The sequence below is a fragment of the Anabas testudineus genome, chromosome 8 (genome assembly GCF_900324465.2).
Source record: "Anabas testudineus chromosome 8, fAnaTes1.2, whole genome shotgun sequence".
Classification (NCBI taxonomy): Eukaryota; Metazoa; Chordata; class Actinopteri; order Anabantiformes; family Anabantidae; genus Anabas; species Anabas testudineus.
In genome coordinates this window covers 21,725,615-21,745,181 of record NC_046617.1, presented here as the reverse complement: position 1 = coordinate 21,745,181, position 19,567 = coordinate 21,725,615, and the positions used below count along the sequence as shown (strand labels likewise).

Genomic DNA, 19,567 nt, shown 5'->3' with positions numbered 1-19,567 from the left:
CAGGTTTCTTGACTGCCGGTAACTCCGCAGAGGAGGAGGTGGATGAAACGTCTTTAAGAACCTCAAACATGTCCAGTTACCACTGATATTTTACATTGATGTTGTAAATTTACTGACATGTTTGATTCTTTTATTAATATGTGTATAATTTGTTTATTATTATAACATGTTATATTATGATTATTACTATTTTTCTTTAATCCAATATGCAGGCCACAGAGGGATTATAGTTTACTACAGAGAAAGATACCTTCTGTGATTGGTAGAAGGGGTCCAGCTCTTCCAACGGGGTGTTAATGAACTCTGTGGGTGGGTCTCCATAGATAAATGGGAGGGGCTTCCCAGCCTCCAGGTCACTGGCTGGTTTAGGGAGATCTTCCTCTGCTATCTATAAATCAGAGAAACACCCAATCAGAGAGAGGGAGACAATGAGACAGACAGACAAGTTTTCACGACAAAAGATGCACTGCATGTGTGGTTTTGGTCACCGGGGACCTCTGGAAAGTTGACCTGGGAACTGTCAAACTGGGATGGCAGCATCTATGCTCAGGTTGTTGACCTAGGGGTGGAGGCCAGGGCAGACTCAAGAAGCGCTAAAGTGTTGGTGGGAAGAGCTGACTAAGGAACATGTTCAGTAACCGGCCAGGCATCGGCTACAGAGGACGGCTCACTAACAAAAAAGAAGGAAGATGCTTTTTGGGGCCATGCTTCTTTTTAGGGGCCCCAACCACTACATGCAGTCTGCCACATGAGCCACACTACCACAGACAACAGACAGACAGAGATTACTAAGGCAGGAACTAAAACTAGAGAACTGATTAGAAAGTAGTGATCAGGGGCTTTGGGAGCCAGGGATACAAGAAAGCTGAAACTGGACAGTTGTATCGGCATTAAGGTGTTACAGTTATAACTGGTACATTCTGCAGTGGATTGATTAGTTTTTCTCATTGTATTAATTAGCTGATTTTCACAGCTGATCAATATGTTTTATACCTCAATATTCTTCTCCTTCCTCCTCTGCTGCTCCTTCTCTTCAACTTCATGTCGTCGTTGGATCTCCTCCAGTGAGGCTGGTGTGAAATGTCTGAAGATCTCTGAACCAACAGGGGGCAGGAGAGGCGCCATGCTGGCATCATGCAGCACCACCCAAACTCCACTATTACCTAGCAACCAGCACCTGCAGGGGGAAAAGATGAAAATAGGCGTGGTAACCGAAAAGCAGGTTTCACATATTTCATAAAGAGTTTAACTTGGTTTTGTGGTTAATGATGTGGCACAAGCACACATGAATGAAACGTGTGTTGTGTTTTTCTATCATGCAGCAGGTAACAGGAGGTGGAGTTAATCAATGTATAGATGGTAACACCTGGGCCCTTCCTCATTTATTTGGAGAGCTCCTCATTCCTGCCCATCTGTGTTCTTTTGTGCCATTCAACATATTTACTTTTGCCTTCAACATCCGTCTCCCTTTTTTTTGTCATGGCTTTTGAGCAAAGCTCATGACTTGCTGTCTAAGGAAATTACAAAGATGTAACATGAAAACTCGAGCCGGGACATTTACTGATGAAGTGTTGCACCTGCTTCACGTGATACGTGTTTTGTGTTCATGGGGTCTTAGAAATAGCAGGTTGGTCATGTGACCAGTAAGTTAATTAAAAATGTTTGTGTCTAGTGTGTACAAATCTCAGTCTGTCATCATAGCCCTACACCTGCCTTTCTCTTTGAAGGAATCAGGACTGGACAAATGGTGCAGAAATGTCCTCACAACAGCAGAAATACATTGTCTCACACTCTAACCCTCTCTGTTGTTTCTGGTGTCTTCGGCGTTACCATGGTTGACCCCACCCTTGTGTTGCCATGGCAGCAGCAGCTGTTGCAAGTCATCATTTTAACCCTCGAGTGTACAGTTACAGAGAGGGCGATGATCCAGCTCATTCCCACGCACACTCTCACACTCCTCATGTTCCTACACAAGTTTCTTTCAGATCCTCCTCACATCACTCTGATCAGCCGCTGACCTCCTCTCTCTGTTTCCTCTGCTCGTCTCTGCAGGGTCAACCGTAATTATACCAATTTAATGGGAGTCCGCTGTGTGTTGGCCCTAGTCAGTCCATTGTGTGTGTTTGTATGTAGGCCCAGGAGACAAATCCCATTTCATATATTTAAAATCTAATGATCTGAAATAACAAAATTCATTATTAAATTTTCTCTGTATCAATATTTAATCTGTTTGTCTGGACCCTCTGTCCTGCTTCATTTGGCTTTTGTTTTTAACACCATATTATTTACTACTGACACCACTGATGTTACCCTTCAACACAACTCATGTTCTGAATATGTCTCTTTACTATAAACTAGATCATTTGAAGGCATGTTGCATGTCAGCCGTGGTGTCTGTGACAGGTTTAGCAACTTTTTTTGCCATAACGACTTAATTTCTTTTATTTAAACTCTGTCTGTGACACAAACCAGTTGCCTTAGTGAATACTGCTGTTTTTGACTGCATTGGAGACACAGTGGTCATTACACTGTACATTTTCTGTGGCCACTTGTGAAGCAATATAAAGAATGATTTTAGGTTTTCTGGTAAGGTGAGGGTGAATGACTCAGCTGTACCAGTAACTCCATGGTACAGATAGGGGTTTTTGGAGGACCCGACTATGCCAGACACAAAGAGGTTTAAACGAAAAAAGGGTTGCTTAAGTGCAGGCACAAAACTCACAGGATAAACGCAAAGTCCATAATCCAAGGGGAGAAACAAACAAACTGGCTGCAAGCCTGATGAAACAAATAGGTCCACAGGTGAAACTGATCTGGTGATTGAGGTGAGTGAACAGAGGGAGTAAACAAGTGGAGATGATCGTAGTAATTGTGAGAGAGCGGCCGACAAAAAGGGCAGGGACAGAAAAAAAAACAACTAACTGGGGCAAGACAAGGCAGAGATAGTAACACTCCAACTGTTCTCTTTAGTCTTTACTGGTAATAGTAGCTGGTGGGGTTAAATTGGTTGTTCATTGATTCAGGGTCACCTCTTATCCTAACTCTGCTCACTCAGCGGCCTCATTCCAATTTTCAAAACACCAATAAAGACACAGCTCTTTCACAACGTCTTATAAAGTTCCTATGTGAAACTTGTGTCTCACTAAACTAAAATATTTCTTTTCATAGTACTTTGCTTTCAGTAATAAAAACATCTGACAAATGAATAAATTCAGACTGTATGGGCAGTATAGAAGAAGTTACACACATATCTGCAGAGAGTTCATGCTTCAGTTATCCAACATTCACCTGTGCACAAGAGTTAATGTCACTCTACTGAAACCAGAACTGTTCAAAGTGATATCAGGGTCAACCATGGTACCAGAAAACCAACATCATCCACCTTAATGATCTAAAACACACTAACAGCAGGTTTTACTTGATCTATAGAGAAATGACGTCAGATGCTCTGGTCAAGTTAGATGAAGAAGTTTAGCGGGTTAAACTGCGCTAAATTAATCCACACAACCATTAACTTAAGATTTGATCCTCAAACTCACTGTGTGCATGTGTGTATGTGTGTGTGTATGTGTGTGTGTCTGTATTTAGCTGTAGCCTAATATTTGTGGGAACCAACACTCACTGAGTCACTGATACATGATCTGACAGAGAGACACAGACAGAATTAAAACAGTTTAAAAGCTGGTTTATAAAGATAAAGTTGATCTGCTGTAAACTTTAATATTTAAATAAAACTTTAACTCATTGTAGTGACACTTGTGGCCAATGGGTGGCACTGAAGGAAGGTTTTATCTGTGCCTGTGTGTGAGTGATATTATATTATGTTGGGGTCAAGGCAGATGGCCGCCCACCCTGAGCCTGGCTCTGCTGGAGGTTTCTTCCTCTAAAGGGAGTTTTTCCTCTCCCCTGTCTACTGGTGCTGCTCAGTGGGGTTGTTGGGTTTTCTATATAATTCTGTATACAGTTATATTTTAACACTGTAAAGTGCCTTCAGATGACCTTCTGTTGGGATTTGGTGGCATACAAATAAAACAATATTGAATTAAATTAAATTATAATCATTAACAAATTATAACTTATCAGCAATCAGTTCATTAATGTTTATTTACACATACTGATTATCTGCAACCATCCCAGCATGCACTGTCTTCTAGAGAGTTTATCTGGTTTAAGGTCACATGATGTATAAAACTGAAGTAATCTTAGTTTGTGTTCTCTGTCCATCTCAGTGCCTGAGAACAAAAGGGTTCTAGATTTGAAACCTGACTGCGTGGATGTGGAACTGTCACATATCACAACTACCAGCCCCAGTGGAGCATCTAAATCAGCCTCAAAGCTGAAAATGTTATTATGCCACTTTATTTAGTTCATACATTGTTGTGTCTGCTCGATTAAACAGCTACTGTGTCTGTGATAAAAGGATCAACATAAATGCACACCATATTCAAACATAATAAACCCCATGGCATGAAGCACAGCATATCTTCACAGTATTTATATATATATATATTTCTCTCTCTCTCTCTCTCTCTCTCTCTCTCTCTCTCTCTCTCTCTCTATATATATATATATATATATATATATATATATATATATATATATACATACTCATAACTCATAACTCAAACTCATACAATGATAACCATGTGTGCATTGTCAAAAACTGCCTCCATCCTAAGCAGTATCACACCTGGTGCTAGTCAAACCAGGCTGGTCTAAATAAACATTATCTCCACAGCACTGCACCAAGTGGTAGTCGAAGGAGTCAACATAAATAATGGAAGTCAAGCATAAACTCAAAATGGCTCCTACACATTTTTCCATTTAGATGTAGAATTCATGCTCAGTTTATCTAAAGGTCAAAACCTTTCTGCACGGTAAGTAATGAGAGGACTGAGTACTGAAGAATTAGTCTGATCTCTGCAATGGTTTTAATACACTGCTGGCTCTGAAAAGTTCTGATGTATACTACAATTGATAATATATATATATATATGCACAATATACTACAGTCATTCTCTGTCCGCTGGACTGTATTTTACAGTCTGATCCCCTGTGACCTTTACCCTTTGACCGATTTCCAGATAATTACACCTTCATCATCATTGTCATCATCATCACATAATGAGTTACATTGAAGGCAACACGTGAATTATATCATTTAAAACATCATCAGCTGGGTTAGTCATCTGTTACTTACTGCTGTTGCTTCCTCCACTGTTTCCACCGGTGTGTGTCAGAGTTTCAGTGTGTGTGTCTGTCACTAACATGTCGTTCAGCCTCTTGTCTCTGTGATAACCGGCGCCACTCAGAGACTGTCAGACACAAACTGTATTAATGTTGCTTTTAACCAAAGGACAGTAAACAAAGAGAAATGTTGAACTGATTTTTTCAGGTGGAATTTTCTCTGGCTATAGTTTGTTGCCACACTATCAACAGACACCTTTAAAAGACATTGCTTAAAGTCAAGAAAAGCTGAGTAAAGAATCCTCCCTCATCAGAAGATGTGTGAGCATCCAAACATCTGCAGACTTATAAAAACCATGTTCAGACCAGAAGAAGCAGGAGTCCTTAAATATTGTGGTTTAAATACTCACAGAGACAAGTACATTTATTCAAATGTTGAACTGCTCCTTTAATAAAACTGGAGTCGTATCTGTCAGAGATACAAACAGGTGACTGAAGCTGTCACACTTCCTGCGCGCGCGCACACACACACACACACACACACACACACACACACACACACACACACACACACACAGCTGTTATCTGTGTTGTTGTTCCAGCACAGTGTGATGTTGTGTCACACTGATAGAGAAAAGTCGTCCTGCTCTAATGCAGCTCTCTGACACTGTGCATGAGTGTGTGTAACTGTAGACCGCAGAATGTTGTTGGACGCAGTGAGGGATGCTCGGCATTTCCTCTCTCCCTTTCAGCTCCACACGCTAAAATAAAACGATGTGAGTGTTTCTTCGTTTGTGTGAATGACAGACTACAGCTGACAGAGTCCTGCAGATTGGTGGCGCTGCAGGCACCATATACATTGTCTCATCTTTAGGAGATAAACGCCTCCACATGTTTGAAGTCTGCTGTCTTTTCACACTGCCAGGTAACAACGAGAAATTCCAGATACAGTATCTGAAATCAGCTGGTCACCTGTTATCTGGCTGTAGAAGACTAACGAGGGAATAACATGCAATATCATAATAAATTTATTTTAGACCAGACCCTTAACTTAAGCCTGTTTCCTTTCTAACCCACTGTGGGGGTGTCAGAACCAGCAACTGTGTCACTGTCCACATACTTATGGACCTGTAGCTGTACTAACACAAAGAAAAATATGAACTATATACACAGCTCATTAAATTTGGAGTTCATATATCAGCAACATGATTCCAAACTGATAAGCTCTACACAGTCATTTGTAGATTCAAATATTTTAGCCATTTTGAATATAATTCTATCACAGTTTTACAAATCTCTGAACAGAAATTGTAATATTTAACATGCTGTGTTCACCCAGAACCACTGACTGAGCTGGCAACTGGTAATTGTATGTCTAAAAGAATTTGCTTGCATCTTTCTCTTACAGTGTCACTAGGGCGAAAGACTGAATACTACCAAGACAAGCTCAACAACACCACAGACACCAGAAAGCTGTTCTCCACTTTCAAGTCACTTCTCTATCCACCCCCACCTCTGCCACCCACCTGTCTCACAGCTGACGACTTCGCTTCCTTCTTCACCAACAAGGTGGCAGCCATCAGCTCCCAGTTCTCTCCTCCTTATAATGACAATCTGCTAACTAAACCCAACGATGCATCTTCACTTCTTTTAAACACTGTCAGAGGACGATGTATCCACCCTCCTCCTCGCGAATCGCCCAACCACCTGCTCTCTGGATCCGATCCCCTCTACTCTTCTTCAAGCTATCGCACCAACACTAATATCAGCCATTACACAGATCATCAACACCTCTTTCACAACAGGCATCTTTCCCACCTCATTCAAGCAGGCCCAGATTACTCCACTGTTGAAGAAGCCTTTCTCTGGATGCCTCCCTTGTGAAGAACTACAGACCGGTCTTTCTTCTTCCATTCATGGCCAAGACCCTGGAACGTGCAGTCTTCAATCAATTCTCAGACTTTATTTTCCGGAACAACCTCCTTGATGTCAATCAGTCTGGCTTCAAGAGTGGTCACTCCACAGAAACAGCACTTCTGACTGTTGTGGAATTCCTATGGGTGGCAAAAGCTGCAGGTAACTCTTCTGTCCTTATTCTATTAGACCTATCTGCAGCCTTTGACACTGTGAACCATCAGATTTTTATGACTGCACTCTCTGACTTGGGCATCTCTGGATCAGCTCTAGCCTGGCTTCAGTCTTACTTGTCTGGACGAACCTTTAAGGTATCCTGGCAGGGGTGTGATTGTGACTCTACGGGTGTACCGCAGGGCTCAGTCTTTGGTCCTCTTCTTTTTTCAATCTTCTTCTCTAGGCTCTATCATCCATTCACATGTTTTTTCCTATCACTGCTATGCGGATGACAAACAGCTCTTCCTGTCCTTTACACCAGATGATCAACATTGGATCTGCGGTGATTGTCCCTACTAAGATGGCCAGAAATCTGGGGGTCGTAATCGATGACCTTCACGAAACACATTGCCTCAGTCTCTGGGTCATGTAGATATGCCCTCCACAACATCAGAAAGATCAGACCCTACCTATTGGAGTACACGACCCAACTCATTGTACAGGCATTGATCATATTTCGTCTTGATTACTGCAATGCACCGCTGATGGGGTTACCAGCATCCATGACTAAACCCCTACAGATGATCCAAAATGCAGCAGCACGCCTCATTTTCAAAGGTCTCATGTCACACCGCTCTTCAGATCTCTGTATTGGCTTCCTGTGGCTGCAAGAATTAAGCTCTGTCCCTTGCTTACAGAGTGATCAACTCTACAGCTCCAACTTATCTCAACTCAATAATTCAGGTCTACATCCCCTTCCGTCCACTGCGCTTGGCCAGTGCATGACGTCTGGTGGTACCAGCACTGCACAGTAGACACCCAGGAAAACGCTTCAGCTCAATGATCCCACGATGGTGGAATGAGCTGCCAAACTCTGCACGCTCAGCTACCTCACTTTCAATATTTAAAAAACTGCTGACAACCAAACTCTTCCGCATCTTCCTTTGCACTAAAAACAAACAAACAAAAAAAAAAACACTTTTCTGCTCTCTTGTTCTTGCATCTCACAAAACAGAAACACTTTTTTGATAGCACTTTGCTTTGATGTTTTTCTCCTTGACTTAGATTTTGTTTTGCTTGCCTTGTTCCTCACTTGTAAGTCACTTTGAATAAAAGCATCTGCCAAATGACTAAATGTAAATGTAAATTTAAGTACAGTCTCTTTAAGTTGTTGCTGGTTTCGATCGATAGGTGTCATAAAACCTAAGGTTTATTATTTAAAGCTTCAGGGAAATAATGAAGTAATATGGCAATAATGTCATAACTGCAAGTATTAAACAGATGCAATCACATATAACACAGTAGGCCTAATAAAACTGCAAATATAGCATAAATTACTGAAGATACTTTGGTTGACCAGCTGCAGCTGAAAGAGAAAAGCAGGTGGTGGCAGTGTTAGTGTTGGGGATTGGACACTTTGTCCTGCAGTGACTGGATGTTTTAAACCTGCAAGGACAGAAGCTTCCAGCTGAATCTGTTTCTGTGAGACTCTGATTGAGACAGAAAGTCTATGACAGTCAGCTTCAGACGTTTCTCCAGTTTCTCTTGGAAATCTCTGTAGACTGGAACCAGCTACAGTACAGATCTGTTGCCAGACCTGGATCACACACACATAGATGTTTGAGTGTATGTGCGTTTGTTGGGAGGGGGGGTTGCTGAGTGTGTGTTTTGTGTGGATCACATTGCGATTCACATGCCAAGTAACTTGTAACTCAGAAACCTCCAAATGTGCAGCCATCACATGTGTGAGTGAGCATGATACTGTGCTGCTTCATTGAGTTGTATGTCTCTGAATCAGCCCAAAACCAAACCCTGATCGTGGACCTTGAACCAAAATCTAAATGGAACAATACAACACATAAGAGGTCTGTTGCTTGGCAACACAGCATCATATAACAACAACATATGTGTATATCAGTGTGATGAAGTGAGACTTTAACAGACTTGAGGCAGCTGTATTTTTATCAAATTTCTGAAAATGTTCCAACCATAGCCTCATCCAAATGGTGCAGATCCCAGATCTGACTTCGGATCAAAGAGTGAACTTTTTGAAATGCTAAAATAAAAACATCAACAGTAAATCTAATACTGACGTGTGTACTGTGTTGAAACGTTCTGTAGTATTAGCTTACGCCACATGTTAGAAGTTTGTAGCACATGTTTAGGCTAAATAGCTTTAAACTTTGGTGTCACTCTGTCAGCTGCACAGATAACTTCAGTAACCAGAACAGTGTCACGATTCACCAATATTAACGCTTTCCTAAGTCTTATTGCAAACATGCTATCTCGAACCAGAGCTAGCAGTGCTAATCTGATTAGCTAAGTGCTGTTTTTTAGGCAGGCAGTTAACCTTTCAGTGTGACCCTGCTCAGCTAGCATTAGCCTAGACACAGCCACACTGAGCTATATTAGACTGCAGCAGTTGTTAATATCTGATCCCTGATCAGCTTCTTCAGCTGGCCTATAAATACTGAGGGAGCAGGTTTATGTTAAACCTCAACCTGGAGTCAGCATCTTGTCGTACAAAACCAAACCTGAGCCTGGGCGTCGGACTAACGAGCTGCCCAGGAACTATTCACAGCCTAAGTCACATAAACAACGTGTGTGACCAGTCTGACCTCACTTCTCCCAGTAAGTCATACTGTTCCTCAACCTGTCTCCAGTGTGTCACAGTTGCTCATTCAGACACCTGCACAGGTGAGACAGGTACGTGGACGATATGATGTTATTACTCTAGGAAGAAACTAACAGTTTAATAGCAGAAACTGATCGGCGCTCGGTATAGGGTTAAATCACTTGTCATCATTACCACCATCCACACACCATCGGTTCGACCCAAACCCAAACAAATCAACAGTTTTCATGATCAACTCCCCACCACCCAGCTCCCCTCTGTTATAAATAAATTGGTTGTTATTTACTCTTCTGTAATCTGTAAAAACAAATTCATTAAGTGATCAGAAAAATCTGAGATCATAGTTCTGAACAGGTTCTGGGTCTTGTTTAGACCTGGATCTAACTTGTGGTGCAGAACAAACTGTCCAGTCCTTGATATGAGCCTTATTAATATGAGAGCAGAATAGTCTGTGGTTCAGTCCTACCTGCTTCTGTTGGTTTGTCCAGAAAATGTCCAGTAAACATCAGAGTCTCAACAGCCTGTTTGTCTCAGACTCAGTCTGTCTGACTACCTGTCTTCCTCTCTCTCTGTCTGTGTGACTAGGTCTGTGTGGTGTCTTCTGGCCTCGCCTTGCTTCTCTCTCAGACTGAAACCTGAGAGCTCAGGTACAGTTTCATCACACACACATTTGTGAAGTCACATGCTCATTCAGGCTTTTTTTTAATGCATGTGTTAATTATAGAAATTATCTAAATGTTTAACATCAAACATATAAACTTCATTTAACTCTACTTAATTTCAATAAGATTTTTGTTCTTCATCAAGAGTTAAGAAGGCAGCAATTGTTAGAAAAATAAAACCATAAAAACTTTTTACCAGTTGGCTGAGAACCATTTACCGTAATTAACTGGAAGTTAGAATGAACTGGGGCTCAGTCACCTGAGGTCCAAGGTCCAACGGAGTCTTTGATGCCACCTGGTGGATGGTGAGAACAGGTGTGAATTAAACATTGTCTGTCCAGGTAGTGTAGCTAGAAAAAGCTCAGTGACTGAGGGGTCACAAACATAAAATGCTGAATCTAATAATACACAACAATCGTAATCTTACATGTCTTTATTGAAAACAATCAAATGTACCACAGAATGCCTTCACATCTTAATGTCTGAACATATTCAGAGTCGTGACTTCACCCCAACAGAAAAGCTTTCAAATTAGCTGTGTGAAAATCTATCTGAGCTGAACAAGCTCTGTGAGGAAAAATAGCCCAATGTTTCTCCTGAACACGTCTGATCCACAGCTATAGGAAGCTGGATGGAGATTATTGCTGCCAATTTCATTTAGTCACTTTTACATTTACATTTTAGTTATTTAGCAGACGCTTTTATCCAAAGCAACTTACAAGGGTAGGCAGGGTGAGTGTGAGGAGGTCTTGCCTAAGGACCCCTACTGGAGGTAGGCCACAACTGGGATTTTTCTCCCACATGAGAGGCGGTGATGTTACCACTACACTAACCCAGCCGTCACTTTTATCCAAAGTGACTTATGAGGTACAGGGCAAAATATCTAAGCTAGGGAAAAGAATGTGTGCTTTAGGAAGAATTGTCTCTGTTTCATGAGGTGAAAGTGCAAGTGTTTTTTTAGGTACAGAAAAAGTTGTATAAGAGTTCTGTTTTCAGAAGGTTTTTGAAAACTGAGAGGGAGGCAGCTGAGCTCACAGAGGTAGAAAAGTGAGCTGAAGAGTTTAATCTGGGATCTTTTGAGCTGAAGTGAGTGGACCACAGGATGTCATTCGCTTGCAGAGCACAGTGAGCAAAAGGGATTGTAGACCTGGATAAGGGAGTTTACGTAGGTCGGTGCTGTTGAGTTGACCAGTTTGTAGGTAAGAGTCTGGACTTTGAACCTGATGCAGCAGCTATATGGAACCAGTGCAGAGATCTGAAAAGTGGTGTAACATGTCCTGTTTACTGATCAACAATAAGATGTGCTGCTGCATTTTGGATCATCTGGAGGTTTGATGGTGCAGCTGGTAACACCGTCAGTAAGACACTGTAGTAGTCAGGACCAGATATGACCAGAGTCTGAACAATGAGTTGTGTTGTTTAGTCTAAAAGGTAGGGTCTGATCTTTGTGATGTTGATGATGAAAAGGACAAATCTGCATGATGTGGAGACAGAGGAGATGTGGTCAGTAAAGCTCCGTTGATCATCAATAATCACCCTTATTGATGTTGTGTTGTATTGAAGGTCTGGTTGGAAAGACGAGAAGTCAAATATGTCTTTCTCTCCTCCATTAGACATTAGAGGGACATGCAGAGATACGTTCAACCATCAACCATTCAACCGTCATTAAATCAAAGGGTTCACTTACTTTTTTCACCAGCACTGTAAATGGGATTTAAGGTTCACAGACATTTTTTCTGCCACTGTAGCAGAAATAAGTGTTTAGGTTACTGATTTGGATTACTGAGGAGATAACAAAAGACAGAACAGATAAAGAAAGGAACGACGAAAGAAAACGCAGATACAGGAAAAGTGTTAGAATAATTTCAGCAACAGTTTGTCAGCCATTAGTTGTAGTTGACACGTTGTTCCTGTAGTCTTCATGTGGCAAGTTGAAAGATGCATTAATGCTCATCATCAAGTCTAAAAGAAATATATGATAAGTCTGTCACTGATAAAACCACAAAATGATATTAAAACATTGCAGGATATTTAAATATACAGTTCAGAAGAAAAAAATATAAAGATCTTTGATACTGTGTTTAAAAATAGTAAAAATCTGGGGAAAAACTGTTTAAATGCAAACAGTGCATAAATGCTGTAACCATAAATTGTTATTTTTATACTTTATTATTTAACGTAAGTTTATCAGTTAGTCAGAGTTTGGTTTTGATCCGCTAGTTGGAGCTCGATTGGTTCGGTCTTCTCTCACATACCTTGGGGAAATCTCGCTGTTTTATTCATTCCAGTAAACATTTAGTTGAGGAAACACTGCACATCACTTCTGTGATTATTTCTCACAATTTCCAGGGGCGCAACACTCACTCTGTCAATCTGTCACTGACATCAATCAGATGCCCCACTTGTTATTATGAACTCGGTTCAGAAGCTTTGCGTCACTTTTTCCTTTGTCCTTTTTTTAAATAAAAACATACCTAAAATGAGGTTGAATCCATTAGAGAAGTTAGAAACTGCTTTTAATTGAAATATTAATTCTGCTTTCATCAAATAATCCTCCATCTGCAGCAGTTACAGTTCTGCAGTCACCACTCAGTTTAATGTCTCATTAAATTCCAACTTGACGTTGGCTGCGCTGCTGAGCAGCAGGTGAGCAGAAAAGGGCGGGTCAGGGGCTGCAGGTGTGAAAGGCCGAGTGGGTGTTTGACTAGTAAAGAAACGAGGACATCTGTTGGCAGAGTGAGAAGAAAGCAGTACATGTTTTCTATTTGCAGTGATCTCAGCAGTTTTCCACAGAGAGAGAGTCATAATGTTTTCTATTTAAGGTTGTGTCAGTAGACATGTGTTCAGTAGAGGATAGTAGAATTAGCTTCAGATCTATTTGCAGCAGAAACCCTGAGAGGATTCAGTCATTAGTTAATTCTCGGACCATAAATGGAGTTGATGATGGGGATTTAAACTGTCTGACACACACATCTCCTCTTATTTTTTTCGCTGCACTCGTCTTCTCTCACTCTACTCTCTGATTCTACCTTATTTGTTTCTGTTTTGCCATGGCCCCCAAGAAATCTGAACCAAAGAAGGAAGCCATGAAGCCCTCACCAGAACCAGAAGCTGCTAAAGAACTGGACTTTGACCCACACAGCATAAAGGTCTGTCTGAAACTGTCTCTGAGTATTTTTATGAATCAGATGTTTGCTTAAGCCTCACACTAGACTCACCGGTCAAGTTTAATTTTGTTGGTCACATACACGTTTAACCAACAAAGAATTTGAATTAGGAGAATTAGACGTACTGAAGATTTAAAGTACAAGTACTGAATCATCATCTTCTGTTTTCTGTTTTAGATTGAGTTCAGTGCTGATCAGATTAAAGGTAAACTTGTGCGCGCACACAAACACACACACACACACACACTTCAATTTCTTTCACAGACTAATACTCTCAGAATAACTTATGTGCAGAGTTTAAAGAAGCCTTCCAGCTGTTTGACAGAACTCCAAACAATCAGATGAAGATCTCATTCTCTCAGTGTGGTGATGTGATGAGAGCTCTGGGCCAGAATCCAACTAACGCAGAGGTCCACCGAGTGCTGGGCCGACCCAGACCTGAGGGTACACACACGCACACACAGTATATGTAGTAGATATTTATTTTTTATAAATCTATAAAACTCGTGTCTCTTTCCTTCTTTTTTCTGGATAGACATGGACAGCAAACTGATTGACTTTGAGACCTTTCTGCCAATGCTCCAACATGTGGCTCAGTCCAAAGACAAAGTAAGTGTAAACCTGCACTGGTGTTGGATTCAAATTATGTAGGGATATCGTGTCTGTTCATCACTGTGTGTCTCAACAGGGAACACATGAGGACTTTGTGGAAGGACTTCGTGTTTTTGATAAAGATGGAAATGGGACAGTGATGGGTGCTGAGTTGAGACATGTTCTGGTCACTCTGGGTATGATCAATACTTTCATTCATGTATTTACTGTATTAAACAGTTGATGACTGGATACAGTCAGCTTAAATAGTTAGTTTCTGAACAAAGCATTTGTGATCCCTTTAGAATTTTCTATACTTCTCCAAAAACATGATCTATGACCCCTATCTACCCCCCAAAATTCACAGCTCCATCAAACCAGGTCCAGATCATGAGCCTGTCACCACCATGCTCCACAGATGGGATCAGGTTCTTCTGCTGGATGCAGAGTTTGGTCATCACCAAACTCTTCTGATTTAAGACAGAAAGTTCTACTTTGGTCTCATGAGTTCACAGAACTTTCTTCTAGCAACTTCTGGTTTCTCCATGTGTCCCTGAACAAACTGTAGTCAGGCAGTAATGTTCTTTTTGGAGATTAGTGGCTTCCTGCAGCTCTGACATCAACACCACTGTTGTTTAGTGTTCTCCTGATGGTTACTCATGAACACTGATATTGTCTATGTCAGACAATATGTCAGAGAGACCTTTAGTTTCCCAGACGTTACCCTGAGGTCCCCTAGGAACTCCTGGACTATTACACACCTGCTCATGATGTGATCTTTGTCCTTGTGAAAACAGTGCTGTGCTGCAGGGCTGTTAAATTTTGTAACTGTTTCCATCCTGGTGAGCAGCAACAGCTCTTCTTCTAAGGTTTTTAGAAATCTCCTTTGTTTAAGGGCTGACTCACTCTTACAAACCTGTGTTGTCAACATCAGACTTTGATGGTCAAGACCCACAGTTGAAAGTTTGGGACCCAGGAAAATGCACTTCGTTCATGTCCTCTGCTACCCAGAGAGGACAGAGGGACATCTGTAACACAAAGTAAAGAGGTGAGAATTTAAGAACTATTAATAATGCTCTGTGGATTAGTGCAGAACGTCAGACTGGCTTGTGAGAAGGGTGGAGAGTGGGGAGATCAGCTCGGTGAGTGAGTTGACAAAACAGCAGCCGAGCCTCAATGGACAAGATGGTTTCTATTCCATTTAAACACACATAAAGTTTGCTCCACCACAACACAAAGGGAAAAAACTCAGGTCAGCTCCTTCACAGCTTACATAGACACAGGAAGTTCACCTCTCTCTCACAGGTGGATAAACACAATTTTTCTCAACAATAAAACAGCCTCTTCCACCAAGCCAATACGATTCAAAGTTCTTATCCAGAAAATCAAGTCCCCCTCCTCTTCTTAGTAACGATGTCCTCTTCATAAAGAATGTGCAACACACACCCATTCTCAAATATGTTCAACTGAAATTGTTACGTAAAATGATGAACTTAAAGCCTCTCCAGGGTTAGGCACTGGAAAAATGCTGAAAGGCTTTATCACAAGTGAAATAAAAATCAGACACTGAGCCAGTAACCTGAAGCCAGAGAGATAGACGGACCGGAATATGGACGATCAAGGGCTGGCCACAACATCAAAAAACGTTGATGGCGGCAATGTGACTGATTATCAACCCATACCTATGCCACACAGATTTTTAATATTGAAATATGAATAAACAAGTGTACTTTTGTGTCTTATTAGATTAAGATCCTACTAAATTTGTTTTAGGACTTTCAGGTAATTTTACCACTGAAACAGAGAATATTCTAAAGGGTTCAGAAACTTTCAGGCACCAGAAAACAAGCAGATGTTTGTAAGAAAGACCTGACATTTGGTCTAATTCTCATAAACCTGCTTCTTCCTATGAGCTGGTCCTTTCATCCAAACTAACTTTTGTTGTTTCTTGTTTTCTGTCCCAAACCTCTGGTCTGTGTGGGTCCCCCCTGAGCCTACAGGTTGTGACTGTGTAAAGTTTTGTGTTGTCAGGGGAGAGGATGGCAGAGGGAAATGTGGACCGGGTGCTGGCAGGACAGGAAGATGCTAACGGCTCCATTAACTATGAAGGTAACACACATGCTGCATAAAAACACAAACACAGGCGCAAGATAAATACTAACGGATGTGTGTGTTATTATCTTTCAGAGTTTGTCAAACACATCATGGCAGGTTGAAACTGTAACGTGAGTGTGTTCAACAGTAGACTCAGCAGAACCTGGATGAACCCATACAAAACCATCTGTGTCCTCTTATGCTTCCTGTCATGTTTCCTGCTTTGTTTCTGTCCAGTGATTCAATTAAATCTTTAAACTCCTCTTTCAAAGTTTCATCTGTGATTGTGTAATGTTTTTAATCATGTCATCATGTAATCACATGACACAAAACAAACAAAATGTAAATATGTTATTATATGTTTATGAAACAGAGTTTATTCTCATTTTTTGATTATGACAATAGGAAGTCACTAAAATTAACGTGTAATCGGTGTAAGCTAAAACGATGTCAAACTTCAAGTTGCTTAAAAGACATTAAGGCCCGGATGTCCTCTAATTTTCTTCTCCTCAATTGAGACAAGACAGAGGTTGTTACAGTTCCTCCCTTTGGTCCCTGTTCTGTTGGTTTGGTTTTGTTTGTCACCTGCTCTCACCCTGTTCTCCTGCCACTTCCTGTTTGCCCGTATACAGACTTCCGCTTCCTCCACTCACCAGACTCATTATTGACCGATTCATTTCACCTGTTTGTCCCCATCCCTTTATAAGCTCCTCTCAGTCTTTTGTTTGCTTGCTGGTTTGTTACACATTGGACTGCATTTTGTTAGTTTGTTGACTGGATCACTCACCTCCATTCCTGGTTTGTTTGTTCGTTGTTGTCTTTCATCTGAACTTTGCATTTTGTTTGTTTGGCCTTGTTTTGTTTGATTTGTGAGTAGGTTGCCTGTCTTCAAGCAGCATTTTTGTTTGTTTGGTACTTTGTATTTTGTATTGTATGTTGGTCCGTCCTTTTATCGGCGTTAGAGCCTTGATATCTGTTGTTATTTTGTATGACTGATGAGAGGTGAGAGAGATTGACTACAGATACTTCTGTTTCTGCTTCTTGGAGAATAACAGCGGAATTTTGAACTCTACACAACATTCTCCAACTCAGGTACGCTAAAATGACTAATATTCAGCTTTTTCAGCATGTGGAGTTCAGGATGTTTAGACAGTCTTCCTCCGTCGTTAGCGATAATTTTATGTCACAGGTGTGTGTTAGCATTCTGGCAGAGAAGATAACAGCGTTAGAGGAGTGCATCCAGACTTGAGAGAGGGTTAGAGAGCATAACAGTAGCGTTATTTCCGTAGTGGACAGTCTGGGTGCCACAGGCCGAGATAGCCAGCCCCCGACTCCGGCATTAGAGCCCTCACAGGGGGGGAGTGGGTGATGACTCGGTGGCATACTTGCTCAGCCAAGGCTAAGGCTAGCCCACCGGAGCATACCTCGTCCGCGCTTCACATGTCCAACAGGTTTGCCCCTCTCAGTGATCCACCTGCTGAGAAACCTGAAAGAGCTCTGGTTATAGGAGACTCTCTAATGAGACACGTGAAATTAGCCAGGCCTTTAGGGGCTCCAGTGGCAGTAGTCAGGTGTATCCCGTGAGCCAGGGCACCGGACATTGAAGGTAATCTCAGGGCCTTAGGACAGCATAGTTTTTCAAAGATAGTGATACATGCTGGAGCTAACGATATACGCCTTCGACAGTCTGAGGTTACGAAGAATAACTTTAAAGAGGTGTTTAAATTGGCAAAGGCGATGTCTGAAGATGTAATATTGCTACTATGAACTCGGTCTTGGCCTCGGCGGGCGTCGGAAGCCGTTTCTAGGAGGTCTTGACTCAACACTCGATAGTCCAGCACTTGAACAAGTCTACCAGAGCCAACAATAACTAACTGGACTCCACAATAGCTTAAAGACATTAACTGTTATACTGGACTGCCTGCTGCCTACACAGCATGTAATCACCCATATGAGGATGGTTCCCTGTTGAGTCTGGTTCCTCTCAAGGTTTCTTCCTGTTGCCTTCTCAGGGAGTTTTTCCTTGCCACCGTTGCCCTCGGCTTGTTCATCAGGGACAATCTGATTATTGTGATTCATACACATTCACTGTTCATGTACTGTTCTTTGCTTGTGTAAAGCTGCTTGGTGATAATGTCATTTGTAAAAAGCGCTCTACAAATAAAAATGATTTGAATTGAATTGAATTGAATTAATATGCTCTGGCCCCATCCCAATGAAACGTAGCAACATAACTTACAGCAGGTTATGGTGTGTGTGTTTATAGATAATTGGAGTACCTTTGAGGGCAAAGCGGGCCTGTTAGGGCGGGACGGTGTCCAGGACTGTTAAATATTAGATCTCTTACATCTAAAGCTCTTACTGTTAATGAAATTATCACGGATCAGGAGTTTAATATACTCTGTTTAACAGAAACCTGGATTAAACAGAACGAGTATGTAGCTTTAAATGAAGCAACTCCTCCTGGATACAGCTACATTCACCAGCCTCGTCTGACTGGTAGAGGAGGAGGTGTCGCAGTTATTTACAATGATAAACTGACTATCGTACAAAAGCATGTACACAAATTTAAAGCTTTTGAATGTCTTTATAGTAACATAACAAGTATAGATACAAATATAAAGTCTGCTCAGCCGATCCCGCTAATTATCATTTACAGACCCCCAGGGCCCTACTCTGAATTTCTTTGTGAATTTGCAGATTTCCTCTCTAACTTAGTCCAAAGCATTAACTGCTGGAGATTTTAATATTCACTTTTTGAGAATCCAGAAGACCCTCTGAGAACAGCATTTATGTCCATACTGGACTCGCTAGGAGTAGATCAGTGTGTAGTAGGACCCACTCATAAAGCGGGTCACACCTTAGATTTAATAATATCCTTCGGTTTTAAGTAAACTGTCTGAAGTTATCTCAGACCACTATCTTGTCTCAACTAAAGTGTGTCATATTAATAATGTATCGTATTAAACGTACATTCACATCAACTACCGCACAGAGCTTTATCAGTAATCTCCCAGAGATATCAACTTTGATTGGATCACCGTCTGACCCTACAGAACTTGACCAGGCGACTGAATATTTAGAGTCGTCATTCCGTTACACATTAGATAATGTAGCTCCAGTTAGAAGAAGTCATTAGAGATAAGAAACTTGCTCCCTGG

At 41.3% G+C, this 19,567-nt stretch overlaps 1 protein-coding gene across 1 annotated transcript; it reads left to right on the top strand.

Moving 5' to 3' along the window:
• The first annotated feature begins 13,556 nt into the window (after positions 1 to 13,556).
• myl4 (myosin, light chain 4, alkali; atrial, embryonic) lies at positions 13,557 to 16,633 on the top strand. The gene is made up of 7 exons (XM_026355005.1): positions 13,557 to 13,703; positions 13,899 to 13,926; positions 14,016 to 14,165; positions 14,257 to 14,330; positions 14,410 to 14,509; positions 16,344 to 16,421; positions 16,500 to 16,633. The coding sequence occupies exons 1-7, from the start codon at positions 13,605 to 13,607 to the stop codon at positions 16,526 to 16,528; spliced, it is 558 nt and encodes a 185-aa protein (XP_026210790.1). The 5' UTR covers positions 13,557 to 13,604; the 3' UTR covers positions 16,529 to 16,633.
• Positions 16,634 to 19,567: the final 2,934 nt, after the last annotated feature.